This window comes from Natrix helvetica, assembly GCF_964273705.1.
Source record: "Natrix helvetica genome assembly, chromosome: Z".
NCBI lineage: Eukaryota > Metazoa > Chordata > Lepidosauria > Squamata > Natricidae > Natrix > Natrix helvetica.
This window is the reverse complement of record NC_138554.1, coordinates 114,453,366-114,467,897: the sequence shown is the minus strand read 5'-3', so window position 1 is coordinate 114,467,897 and position 14,532 is coordinate 114,453,366. Positions and strand designations below refer to the sequence as shown.

At 41.4% G+C, this 14,532-nt stretch overlaps 1 protein-coding gene across 1 annotated transcript in view; it reads left to right on the top strand.

Moving 5' to 3' along the window:
• The window catches only part of LOC309401937 (macrophage mannose receptor 1-like), a 55,150-nt gene that overhangs the window by 34,505 nt on the left and 6,113 nt on the right, over nt 1-14,532 (top strand). The window contains exons 20-26 of the mRNA XM_081971316.1: nt 971-1,113; nt 3,640-3,754; nt 6,297-6,442; nt 7,571-7,673; nt 8,900-9,129; nt 13,753-13,918; nt 14,221-14,373. Coding sequence (XP_081827442.1) covers nt 971-1,113; nt 3,640-3,754; nt 6,297-6,442; nt 7,571-7,673; nt 8,900-9,129; nt 13,753-13,918; nt 14,221-14,373 — 1,056 coding nt within the window. The remainder of the gene's footprint in view (nt 1-970; nt 1,114-3,639; nt 3,755-6,296; nt 6,443-7,570; nt 7,674-8,899; nt 9,130-13,752; nt 13,919-14,220; nt 14,374-14,532) is intronic.

The following is a 14,532-nucleotide window of genomic DNA, read 5'->3' as shown; positions in this document are numbered from 1 at the left end:
GGCACAGTATTGTTTAATTTGGATTAACTGGCACACATTATCATAGAACCTATTATTGGAAAACCATTATTTTATAACTCTAATTAGTATGTTTTACATTTATGATATAAGTACATTAACAAAATACTTAATAATATTGTAGCATATTCTCAAACCAAGAATTTAAAGTTTTATCCATAAATCCAATCTTACTTTACTTAGTTAATGTATTATACTAGCCCAGGGAAAACCAATTTCTAATTTGCAATTCTCATAAACCCCAAATAGTCTTGTTAATAGTCAGAGATTAAGGCAATTGTATTCCAAAAGAGATAGACAATCACCTATCTTCTATAGAACCATATTTTTGGAATTATTAACATACAGACTACAAAAATAAGAAACAAGTAATCCTCACTTACTCACCACACCTGGAACTGACAACTCCATCACTAAATCATACAATCATAAGATGAAACACTCATGACTGCACCTGATTTACCATCATAGGTCCAGCTGCACTTGTCCGTGAAATTACCTGCAGTCATTAAGCATGATGTCATGTGCGTGACTTGCAGGTTTCTGCCATCTTTTTCCATTGATTTTGCCTGTTGATCGCTGGTTGTGAAGGTCATAAATGACAATCAAGTGACCATGGGTAACTGAAACAGTCTTAAACATATGTCAACTGCCATGATCCTGCATCATAATCATGTGACCATAGAGATGTGGTAATGGCTGCCACTTTGAGGACTAGTCCTAAATCTTTTTTAATGCCATTGCAATTTTAAATAGTTGTTGAATGAGTGATCAATAAGGGAGAACTGCTTCCATTGTTTCACAAATACTGTAGCATTCCAGTATGTACAGTTGCACTTCCCATTATTGTTCTCATCCTCATTATTTCCATTACAACATATACAGTCTATGAGCTGTTGCTATTTAAGAATAATTTAATCTTCCGAGGTGACAATGTAATTTCTTTGACTAGGTGAATGGAATGATATAAACTGTGGTGCTGAGAAAAGCTTCATCTGCGAGAGACACAATAGCTCTGTCCGTTCAACTCCAGCGCCCACATTACCTGCAACTCCAAAAGGGTGCAGTGAAGGTTGGCTTTGGTTTAATGACAAGGTAACTGATATAGCAATTGTAAATATATTGAGAAATGATCCTTATACAAATATCCTAGAGACAATACAGGTGGTCCTCAACTTACGACCAAAATTGTGACCGAAATTTATGTTGCTAAGTGAAAAATTTGCTAAAGTGAGTTTTGCCCCATTTTACAACTTCTCTTGCCACATTTGTTAAGCGAATCACTGCAGTTCTTAAATTAGTAACACAATTGTTAAGTGAATCTGGTTTCCCCATTGTATTTACTTGTCAAAAGGTCACAAAAGGAGATCATTGGCCCTGGGACACTTGAATCATCATAAATATGAGTCGGTTGCCAAGCATCCAAATATAAATTTTGTTACTATGGGAATGCTGCAATGGTCATAAGCATGAAAAATTGTCATTTTTCAGTACTGTTATAACTTTGAACAGACTTTAAATGAACTGTTGCAAGTCGAGGACTACCTGTATGCATGCAAAATACATGAATTTTGTCACAGGTAGCCAGTGGTCTTTTTAGACTGCTCAGTGAACACAAGTAATTCAGGGAAAGATAGCGTCATGTCCTATATTACATCTATTGTATTAGGTACAATATTTGAACAGAGTAATTATGCCACAAACAGGGGTGGGTTCCTGCCAGTTCTAACCTCTTCTCTAGAAGAGGTACCACAAATCTACTGTGCTGTTTAGAACCAGTTCCAGCTCCCTCCTCCCCCTTCCGCACCACGCTTGCCCCGGCCACCGCTCACTGATTGGCTGGCTCACCAATCACCCTGCCTGCCTCTAAGAATCCTATCTAAACCTTAAAGTCTTAAAGCTGTCAAGTTTGAACATCCCTTGGGGTTTTTTCCTAAAGGGTTAGGGGTGCAAGGGTCTTGTAACTTGACAGCTTTAAGACTTGCATACTTCAATGCCAGAGTTCCTGAGCCAACATGACTGGAGGAGAAATTCTGGGAGCTGAAGTCCACAAGTCTTAAAGCTGTCAAGTTTGTACACCCCTGGGGTATTTTTTTCTAAAAGGTTAGGGGTGCAAGGGTCTTGTAACTTGACAGCTTTAAGACTTGCGTGCTTCAAATGCCAAGTTTCTGAGCCAATATTTTGGTTGCTAAGCAAGAGCATTGTTAAGTGAGTTTCACCACATTTTACAAGTTGGCCACGCCCACCCAGTCACATGACTGCCAAGCCACTCACACTCAGTCACATGACTGGCAAACCACTCCCACCCAGTCACATGGCTGGCAAGCAGGTCACACCCCGACAAAGTAGGTCACACCTACAGAGGAGGTTCTAAAAAACTTTGAAACCCACTACTAGCCACAAAACAGAAATATCCTTAACAGGAAAAGTGAAAAATATGAATATCACCAGTACAAAAATAGCCTTGTTTCTTAGAAATAGATTTAACATTTGATGTAAATGCCATTTTTACTTTTTTTCCATAGATGTAAATGGAATTTTAAATGTTTTCCCTTTATTAATATTTATTATATTACTTAATATAATATAATATAATAACAACAACAACAATAACAATAATAATAGTAATATATTAAGTTATTATCCGTAGTCCTCATCCTACAATTATAATTGAACAACGAACTACTGTCATGAGTCATGCTGAACATTAAGCAGGTTATCATGTGACCAACTTCCTTTTACAACTTTTTAAATGCAGCAATTGTTTAGTAAATGTGACAGTTGTAAAGTGAATGCAGCTACCATTAAGCAAATGCCATTGTCATTAAATGAACCCACTGTCTGCAATGGGTAATTTTTTCATGGAAAACAGAAATAAACATCCAGCAACATTCAGTTTTCAGCAAAAAAAAAAAAAAAAGTAATACATTTTGGCCTTGTGACTGTGGAACACTGTAAATGTCTATAAGTGTGAGCTCATTGCCAAATGCCCAAAATGTGATCACATGACTATGGGAGGGAGACAGCTATCGAAACATTAAGTCATGATTACCTTTTTGTGGATCTCTCATAACTTTGAACAGTGACTAAGCAACAGATTATATGTCAAGGTCTCACTGTAACTTACAGTGTTGGGGTACATATCCATAAGCAAGGTCATTTGAAAAGTCTTGCTTCCTTGAATGGTATCTCCGAAGCAGCCACCAAGATTTTGAAAGACTTGGGCACTTTCTTTTTTTTATTAGTCCCTCTCTCCTGGGTATAATAAGAACTAAGATGGCAAGTACAAACTTGGCTGTCTAACTATAATTAATATAAAAATATTAAGAAGTCTATTACATCACAAAGAATAGATAAGGATGCATATAACCAAGACAAAGATGATAACTTTTATTATTGCTTATATTCTTTCCAAAAGAAAGTGGACAGTTTAATTTTATTAATAGATAATTACTTAATAAGTTCTACATAACTAAAAAGTTATGATATTATGTCATGATTGATGATTATATGTTGGTTGTTTCTATTCTTTTGTTTAATTAATTCTCCCTTGATTTATTTATTTATTTATTGATTAATCAATTAACCAAGGGATTATTTAATCCCTTCTTATCTTTCTAGTGCTTCCAAATATTTGGCTTTGTAGAAGAGGAGAAGAAAAACTGGAGTGATGCACGTGATCACTGCAGAAACCTAGGAGGAAACCTGGCTAGTATACCAAGCAAAGCTGTTCAAGGTACAATCACTTCTCTAAACCATATTGACTATTAATATTTCTTTTAAAATCCATCTCTTACTTTAATGATAAGAATTTCTATGCCCAATCTTCTTTCCTAACCTCCAGTATATATAATCTTTTGCCACTTGGAAAAAGGCAAAATATATTTGTTTGTTTGTTTATTGTTTACTTGCTTATTTACTTACTTACCTGTTTACTTTCTTATTTAAATTTATGTAGTTGCCTATTTGCTCTCAGTTACTCTAAGTAGTTTATAGACAATAAAAACACAATGTAGAAAAAAATGAAAATAATAAAGTAATAATAAAATAAAATAAAAACCCCACCCACCCACCCTCAGTGACAACACACACTCAAATCAGCCATCTAACGAGCTCCATTCCACTCTGGGTTTTCCAGCAAAATCACATATTCAGGACCTTAAGAAAGAGTTCTAGGAGAGATGATGTTCCAGAGGGAAGGAGCCACCACGTAGAAGGCCCTTCTTCTGGGTCTCATCAGATGTATCTCCTTATGGGTTGGGATCTGCAACATTCCTTGCCTCCCGCTCTAGTGGATTGGATGGATGTGATTGGCAAGAGACAGTCTCTCAGATAACCTGGTTCCAAGCAATGAAGAGCTTTAAGGGTGATAACCAGAAGGTTGAATTGCACCCAGAAGCAAATCAGCAACCAATGAAGTTCCCACAGGATAGGTAACACATGTGCACACTAAGGCATCCCAAAAACAATGTGAGTTGCTGCATTCTGAACCAACTGGAACTTCTAGATGCTTTTCAAATGTTGATATGAAAATGTTGTCACAATTCTTAGAATATGCTCCTTCTCTATGGTCCCCTGCCCATTCTTACTCCATTCCTAATTCAAAGGTTGCCATGCTGAAAATATAAAGGCAATAAAAACCCAAAGTAATTTCGCAATAATATAAAAAGTGTGCATCGGCAATAATATATGAGTTAAGTATCAATTTAAAGCAGTTACAAATGTGTAACTGGATTGTTTCAAAGCAGATTTTGTTTTCAGTTCAATACTGATATGACTAAGCAGTTAGAACTGTTTAGCTATTTGGCCCCACTTGATCAAAGACATTTTTAGGTAGATTACCAGTCAGCTGCCAGGTGTGGTTTAAGTGATTGGTGATCTATAAAGCCTATCATGGCATGGGGCTTGGCTGTCTGTGGAATTGCCAGGATCCAATGGTTTCTGCTTGCCAAGTACATTCACTCTTGGTCCCTTTTATTAAATGTTGTCATCCTGTGGGATCGAAGAAGTTTGCCCTCTGTATTTCAGCCCCCCTCCCCCACATGCTCTGGAGCAGAAGCTTGCCAGAGCTACTGCCAACACTCAGGCCAGACCCCTTCAGACCAGAGGTGGGTTCTGCCCGGTCTGGTACACCACAACAGGGAGTGAAAATATGGTATACCAGATAGGACCAGTGGTAATAGTGGCTTGGCCATGCCCCCGAACCTTGGCCATGCTCCCGTCAAAAGCTTCATTTTTTTCCCCTGCCGGTTCAAGCAAGGGGGGGGGGACCTTTAAAAAGTAAGAGAGAGAGAACGAGAAAGGGAGGGAGGGAGGGAAGGGAGAAAGAAAAAGAAAGAAAAAGAAAGAAAAAGAAAGAAAAAAAAGGAAAAAAAAGAAGGAGACTCACTTTTCAGCCAGGAGATTCAGCAAAGGAGAAAAACAAATGCTGTTGCTTTAAATTGGAACTGAGCGTGCCTGGCTGTGGAATTCTGAGAGTTGAAATCCACAAGTCTTAAAGCTGCAAACTTTTGAGTCCTGCTTTAAATTGAAAAGCTGCTCGGAAGGAGGTTTGCAAAGTGACATTCAGCAGTTATTTCGGGGTGGGGGGGATTTGCTTCCCACAGAGGGAAGGGAGAAAAAGAAAGAAAGAAAGAAAGAAAGAAAGAAAGAAAGAAAGAAAGAAAGAAAGAAAGAAAGAAAGAAAGAAAGAAAGAAAGAAAGCACAGCACAGCACAGCACAGCACAGCACAGCACAGCAATTTAGGAATAGAAGGCTACTCAGAAGTCATCTAGTCCAACCCCCTGCTGCAGCAGAAAACCTTACATTGTCTGGATTATTTTGGTGCCTCAAACAGAGAGGAAAATTGCTTGGTTTTTGGCTACTAAAATGTCAGAAACACGACATGGAAGCTACAATCTGGATAACTCAATTTATGGCAGCAATTTAAATTGTGCATGTATTCTTCTGCCCTCCTCTTTTTATTCTGTTCTGTGGTTTTGGTACCTTCTAGTATACTAAAGCAACGAATCCTCTTGTCAGAATATACCTGGCAGGCAGAAACAATTGGATATAGGAGCACTATGCCATGAAAGGCTTTATAGATGATCACCAGGAATGTTCTTAAGATGGGAACATAGAAAAGGCTGTCATAAATATTGTATGTGAGCAGAGTTTGGTCTGGTATACTGAGGTAGTCTTTAAAATCTAATATAATCAAAAGTTGGAACAACATGTAATTGGTCACGAGCCTGACAATACTTTATTGTAAAATATATCTGTATTCCTCTCCCCTCAGCTTTTCTCACAGTGCAATTACAAAGTGTTAGTGGTACTATTTGGACTGGATTGACTGACAAGAATTGGAGGGGACGTTTCCTGTGGACTGATGGGAGTGGAGTCTATTTTACAAATTGGGCTAAAGGGTCACCTCGTTCATACCATGTAAGTCCAATTTGTTGGGATTTTTCCTGTTCTATTTCCCCACAAATGTGTTGTTAATCTCCTTGATGTTGAATTCCTACAATGATACAAAATTTATATGGAAAGAAGTCCCTTTTTTGTGATAATGGCTGGCCATATAAATTTAATGAATGAATGCATAAATGAATAAAATGGGTGATATTTCAGATTTTTCGGTCTATTAAATAAGAAAAGACTGCTGTACTTTCTCCTCATCAACAGAGGGTGATATAATACTGGAAAAAAAATCAGTTATTACTTGTGTTGCTCTTTTTATGAATGAAAAATATCCCATGAATATTATATTTTGGAGAATTTTACTATTGCCAACATCTTGGTGCCTAGCAGGTTCAGTGTGGCATCTTTGAAGGCTTCTCCAGTTTGTCTCCATGATTGTGTTTGTGCGTATGCCTTCAAATTCACATAAGTGATTTGATTCTCATGGCTGCTTAGCTTTGATGTATGCAATGAGCTGAGCACACTATCCCAAAGGGCAAAGCTTGGTGACACGAGCAAAAAACTCCATTTCTACCTTGGTGCCTAAGAGGTCCAGTGTGGCATCTTTGAAGGCTTCTCCAGTTTGTCTCCATGATTGTGTTTGTGCGTATACCTCTCTTGAAGGATTTGCCAAAGAAACATAGTGGCTCTGAATGGGACTTTGGGGAAGAGATGGCTGTCTAAATGGTTCCTTTGCCTGAGACAGCACATATTCTGAACAATCTTAGCATGTTAGCCATTAACATTCCTGAAGTACCCAGGCTATAAAGATTCATTGAAGCTATTGTTAGAGACCACTGACTTCCTTCTATCCCCTCCATTCTATACCATAATCAGTGGCAGCATCTTCCTTTGAAGAAAAGATTTCATCCAATGATGGAGATTCAATAGGCTTCTGTGGTATGTGCTTCAGGATGCTTCTGTGCTAGACTCCATAGGACATCATGACACATGACAGATACTGACATGGCAATCATCTTCTATAGTTACCAGAAACAGAAAAACACATTTATTTTCTTTTGATATTATTAAGGAGGGTTCGAGAAAAAAAACTGTTCCAATCATGATACCAGTGACTGTATTTGGCTTTCTTACTATGCAAATACATTATAGGGTAACTGCGTTTTTATGATGACAAAACCTGAAAGGCTTGCAGGATATTGGAGAGTTGGATACTGTTCTTCTAATATGTCCTACATCTGCCAAAAAAATACTGGTAAGTTTGTAGAAATCTTGGGAAATATTTCAGAGAATAAGGACATGTAATTTATATCAGGGGTTTCCAACCTGTAGTCCGTGGCTCACTAGTTGGCTGTGTGGGGTTTGCAACTGGGCCATGGAAATGGTGGTGAGCGTGTGCTCATGTGTTCGCAATCTCACTTGTGTGAGCAGCAGGTGAATGAGGGCATGCGTGCTCCATTTGTATGAGCAGCAGGCGTGCATGCATAGTGGTCACACAAATGGAGCTCATGCTTGCATGCTTGGTGATGCTTGCACGAACCATCCCCTCACCAGTCTGCAAACATTGGGGAACTCTGATTTAGATTATCTTCTACAGGTCATTATCAGAATTTGAAAAAAGTGACTTTGTGAGCTATGATTCTGATCATACATGATCAATTAGAATCAATTAGAATCTAATTAAACAGATTCTAGGAAGAAGATCAATATGATGCAACTTAGGATAGTTGGAGAGGTTAAGCATATAACTACATCGATATATCTCGTTATAGCTGCTATGAAGAACATTGGAATCTTTCTTTCTTTCCTATTTTTCTTCAACTTTTCTTTTCTTTTCTTGAATTTTTACTTTTGCTTGATTACTTCTATTTTTTTCTTCTCTACATTATGTTAGTTTGCGTTAGATTTTATCATCTATTTAAAAAGTTTTAATAAAAATTGAATATATAAAAAGAAAAACCTGGGTGAATAAACATGTTTGAGCCAAATAAGATTGCAACAAGTCAGATATTGATAACTAAGAAAATACATTGTGAAGGAATGTATAGAAATTGTAAATTTAAATCACAGTACCATCAATTTCTGGAAGTATTTAAATAAAGTGAACTAACAAATACAATCATGATGCCAACTATCTGAAGCCCAATATAAAGGCTTTTAGTATCGTTGAATCAGTTAATTGGCCAAAGGTATTCAACAGATGCCCTATGTTTATAAGTTCACATATTTGGGATAACTAAAGATATACTAAGATATATATAACTAAAGATTTATATTATAACTCAAGGCCTCTTTAAAGTGATTCACTGTACCAATTTGTTTAATGTGATCTTGGTTTTTTAGTAATGAACATTCTCATGATATGGAACTGAGAGGATATTTTAAGAAAAGATAGAAATTAAATATTAAGGGTTTTCAGAATTTTTTAAAAAATAGCAGAACTGTATGTGATCTTGACTGATTTTTTTTTAAAAAAAATAGGTCCTGAACCTTACTCTGAACCAACAGTTCCAGCATCTCACTATATCGGTTATGGAAATAGCAGCTATTCTATGGTTAGTCCCAAGATGACCTGGGAAGAAGCAAAGAAGAAATGTGAATCTGAAAATGCAAAACTTGCCACCATTGTAGACCCCTATGCAGAATCATTCATATGGCTGCAAGTGCTCAAATATAAGGAGCCTGTATGGATTGGACTAAGCAGCAAAGAGGTAAGAACAGAATCTATACAATCTATGCAATGCCAGGTCCGCCGCTAATAAAGCCCCCCTCATTCATGACTTGGTCTTAGAGGGGGAGCCGGACCTGGCGGGGATAACGGAGACCTGGCTGGGTCAAGAGGGAGGTCTCCCCCTCGTGGAAATGTGCCCGCCAGGCTACCGCGCATTCCATCAGTCACGGGCCCAGGGCAGGGGTGGTGGGGTAGCGGTCATTATAAGGGAAGGTCTTGAGCCGAGAGAGTCCACTGTGCCACAGATAACCAGGTGTGAGTCCCTGTGTGTGAAGTGGGGCCCAGGGAGGCATTTGGGCTTGCTGATTGTATACTTGGCTCCTCGCTATGCATCAGCGGCCCTGCCCGAGCTCCTCGAGGTGATCTCCAAGATGGCGGTTGAGACCCCCAGACTTTTGGTCATGGGGGACTTTAACTTGCCATCAGTAGGGGAAACATCCAAGGTAGCTCGGGAGTTCATGGCTTCCATGACAGCCATGGACCTGACCCAAGTAGTTCAGGGCCCCACTCACGAGGGAAGTCACACACTGGACCTTATTTTTATCTCTGGCCAGTGGAGGAGTCATCTGGGAGTAGGAGATTTAGTCGTTGCACCCTTGTCATGGTCAGATCACTCACTTCTCCGGCTTGACTTTCCATCCGATACCCCCCATCGCGGGGAGGCGGAACCGGAATGTCCTAGATGGTTCCACCCCAGGTGCCTGATGGAGCCTGATAGGTTCCAGACAGAGCTTGGGCCATGTCCTGTAGCCCTGACCCGCGCCTGGATGGAGGACCTAGTGGCTGCATGGAATAGTGCGGCCGCTGGGGCCTTGGACCGGGTTGCGCCTTTGCGGCCTCTCTCGCGGCAGCGATCCACCCAGGCCCCTTGGTTCACCGAGGAGCTGAGGGTGATGAAGCGCCACAAGAGATGCCTAGAGAGCAGATGGAGATCGTCACGCTCCGAATCTGACCGATCACAGGTGAGAGCCCATTTACGGAGTTACCTTGTGGCATTGAGAGTGGCCAAACGTCAGTATTGTGCCATTCTTATTGCGTCCGCAGATAACCACCCTGCCGCCCTGTTTAGGGTGACCCGCTCCCTCCTTTTTCAGAGGCCGCGGGAAGCCCCTTTACAGGGTAGAGCAGAGGAGTTTGGGGAATATCTGCAGAACAAAATCGCTCAGATTCGCAGCGAGTGGGTCCCCTTTAGTGGTCCAGAAGAGACGTCAGAGGTGGGTCTTGAGGGATTAGGCTGGGAGGAGTTTGACTCTGTTACTTCCGATGATATGGACAGGTTGCGTGGGCGACTGCGAGCCACCACATGTTTACTGAACCCGTGTCCCTCCTGGCTTATACTAGCATCCTGGGAGGTTACACGAGGCTGGCTCCAGGAACTAGTCAACGCTTCTCTTAGAGAGGGGTTCTTGCCGGCCGTCTTAAAAGAGGCGGTGGTGAGGCCCCTACTCAAGGAGCCTTCCCTGGACCCAGCTATATTGTCTAATTATCGTCCCGTCTCCAACCTTTGCTTTTTGGCGAAGGTTGTAGAGAGTGTGGTGGCACAACAGTTCCCACGCCACCTGGAAGAAATGGATTATCTAGACCCGTGCCAGTCCGGTTTCCGGCCCGGCCACAGCACGGAGACGGCTTTGGTCGCGTTGGTGGATGATCTCTGGAGGGCCAGAGATGGGGGCTGTTCCTCCATCCTGGTCCTATTAGACCTCTCGGCGGCTTTTGATACCATCGACCATGGTATCCTATTACATCGTCTGGAGGGGCTGGGGGTGAGGGGCACCGTTTTGCAGTGGTTCTCCTCCTACCTCTCTGGCCGAGCGCAATTTGTATTGACAGGGGGGCAGAGGTTGACCTCGGGGCCGCTCACTTGTGGGGTGCCACAAGGGTCGGTCCTCTCACCTCTCCTATTCAACATATATATGAAGCCACTGGGCGAGATCATCCGTGGATTCGGGGTAGATTACCATCTGTACACTGACGACAGCCAGCTGTACATTTCTACCCCGAACCACCCCAATGATGCCGTTGAAGTAATGTCCCGGTGTCTAGAAGCCGTGCGGATCTGGATGGGAGGTAACAGACTCAGGCTCAACCCATCCAAGATGGAGTGGCTGTGGCTACCAGCACCCCGGTTCAACCAGCTATGTCCATCACTGGCCATTGGGGGTGAACAGATGGCCCCCATGGATTGGGTTCGCAATTTGGGCGTCCTCCTAGATGCCCGGCTGTCAATGGATGACCATGTGACGGCCGTGGCAAGGGGGGCGTTTCACCAGGTTCGCCTGGTGCGCCAATTGCGTCTCCTATTGGACCGGGATGCCCTCCACACAGTCACCCATGCACTTGTGACGTCTTGGCTGGACTACTGTAATGCTCTCTACATGGGGCTCCCCCTGAGATGCAATCGAAGGCTGCAGCTAGTTCAGAATGCTAGCCCATCACAGAGAAGGCCCTACTCCTGGGCGTCGCCCGCTGGCACTGCCTCGTGGACAGCACCCGGAGGAGCCCCTCCCTGTGAGAGCGGATCGGTCGCAGGGATGTATGGGGCAGGATACGATCCCGCAAGTACCTTGGTCCTGTGCCATGGAGCGCTTTAAAGATGATAACCAGTACCTTGAAATGCACCCGAAAGCCACAGGTAGCCAGTGTAGCCCACGCAGGAGAGGTGTTACATGGGAGTACCTCGAGACTCCCGCAACAACCCGCGCGGCCGCATTCTGAACTAGCTGCAGCCTTTGAGTGCATCTCAGGGGGAGCCCCATGTAGAGAGCATTACAGTAGTCCAACTGAGACGTCACAAGTGCATGGGTGACTGTGTGGAGGGCATCCCGGTCCAATAGAGGACGCAATTGGCGCACCAGGCGAACCTGGTGAAACGCCCCCCTTGCCACGGCTGTCACATGGTTGTCCATTGATAGCCGGGCATCTAGGAGGACGCCCAAATTGCGAACCCGATCCATGGGGGCCAGCTGTTCGCCCCCAATGGCCAGTGATGGACATAGCTGGTTGAACTGGGGTGCTGGTAGCCACAGCCACTCCATCTTGGATGGGTTGAGCCTGAGTCTGTTACCTCCCATCCAGATCCGCACGGCTTCTAGACACCGGGACATCACTTCGACGGCATCGTTGGGGTGGTTCGGGGTAGAAATGTACAGCTGACTAATGAAGTTCCTTTTTCATCTGTGCTGTAAGTGTCCATGGTCACTAAATGAGACTCCAACATATATGTGACAGTTTTCTAAATGGATCCTGAAGACTAAATACTTTCACATAATTGATTTATTTCTGTAAAATATTTATATGACTTCTATTTTAGGCAGTTCTGGATGGCTTTTTCTCACAGTTAAGGAAGAGCACATGAAGTCCAGTTGGCAATGAAAAAGGGGTACAGATAGTTTTCACTTAACAACCATTCACTCAGTGACCATTTGAAGTTATGATAGTGCTCAATGGTAGTTATGGCTGGTCCTCAAAGTTATGTCCATTGCAATATCCCCATGGTCACATAATCAAAATTCATGTTCTTGGCAGCCTGACCTCTTTTCTGATGACAGAAAGTGCTTCATCTTCTCCCTGCCTATGTATCGCTCCCTGCCCTTTTGTCCCTGGACTGCATCCCTGCCCACATCTACCTCTGCCACTCTTCATTATCCCAGCTGACCTTTCCTTTCCTTCATTCTGCTGCTGACAAAGTCCATCTGGCTGGGGCAGGTGCTGGCCTTCTGTGAAGCTGATCTGGGCAGGGGTAGGTAATGGCACAATGGTTGAGTGCAGGGTAGTCAAAATGGCAGAATGTGGTGGTGGGGAGAGTATGTGTGAGGAGTAGAAGCAGAGGTGTGTGTGCCAGTGTAGGAAAAATATGAGGTTGCTACCTAACAATGATGCAATCTCGCTAATGATCACAACTAGGATTAGGCTGCTGCTAAGTGATGTCTTCACATGGATACGGATCTTCTTGTCCAACCTTCTTCTAACAGGAGACTCTGTACCATTTCAGATAAATGGCTGTCCAGCTCTTCTTAAAAACTTTCAGCAATGGAACATCCAAAACTTCTGGAGGAAAGTTCCACTGATTAATTATTCCAACTGTCAGAAAATATTTCCTTATTTCTAGATTGCTTCTCTCCTTGATTAGTTTCCATATATTATTTCTTGTCCTTCTTTCAGGTGCTTTGGCAAATAGCTTGATTCCCCCTCTTTTTTGCAGCAGGCGCTCAAATATTGGAACACTACTATCATATTACTGCTAGTCCTTTTTTTCACTGGACAAGACATACTCAATTCCTGAAAACCTTCTTCATATGTTTTAGCCTCCAGTCCCCTAATCATCTTTGTTACTCTTCTCTGCACTCTTTCTAGAACTCAACATTTTTTTAAATATTGCGGTGACCAAAACTGTGTGCAATATTCCAAGTGTGATCTTATCAAGACTTTATAAAGTGGTACTAATACTTCACATGATTTTAACCTAATGAGTGCTTTGCTTAATAATGTCAAATTCCTGTCCCAGTTACAGTTATCATTTTAGGGCTAGTTTAAACTGAAATTAAATGAATAATACTTTTCCTTGCACTTCCTGTAATTATTCCCTTATGCATTTTGGTTTTAGATTGATTCTGGGTACAAATGGGTAAGTGACAGGAGGCTAGCATACACTAACTGGGCTGCTGAAGAACCAAGGCATAACAAAGCCTTTGTCTACTTAGATATTGATGGTTATTGGAAAACAGGAAATTACAGTGAAAAACACTCCTCTGTTTGTGAGAAATATAATGGTAAGTAAATTAATATGTCTATTTTAATAGAGTTTATATTTTAATTTCAGTTAGTGACAAATTAGTAAAAAGTGGCATGTATGAACAAAGTGATAAGCTAAATTTTTAAAAACAGTATATACCTAATACTTTTTTATTAGAAAATGACAAATTTATGTTATACTTTACTGCATTATTTCATTGTAATTATTGCTTATTTATTAATGTTACAACTTTTAATTAACATTGCTAATATTTTTCTTAGTGGATAGTTACTAAGTATGGATTTTATTCATAGTGAAAACCTATTTGTTTGATAACAGGTATAGTACCAACTGAGAGGCCACAATCAGCAGGAAAATGCCAAACTTCCAAAAACAAACGTGAATCTTGGATTCCTTTTGGGGATCATTGCTACAAATTTTACATTTATGAAGAATCTTGGCCACGAGCAGCCTTGAGGTGTACTCAGTTAGGTTAGTATCATTTTGAGCTACACAATAATAACAGCAATTTTTCATACTTAGGGAAATCTTGCTAGTGTCTATATTTACAATGATTTGAATAACAAATCTGTGTCAAAATTCAGCCAGCAACCCCAATTTTTATCATATTATATTCCATATGAAGCTCTT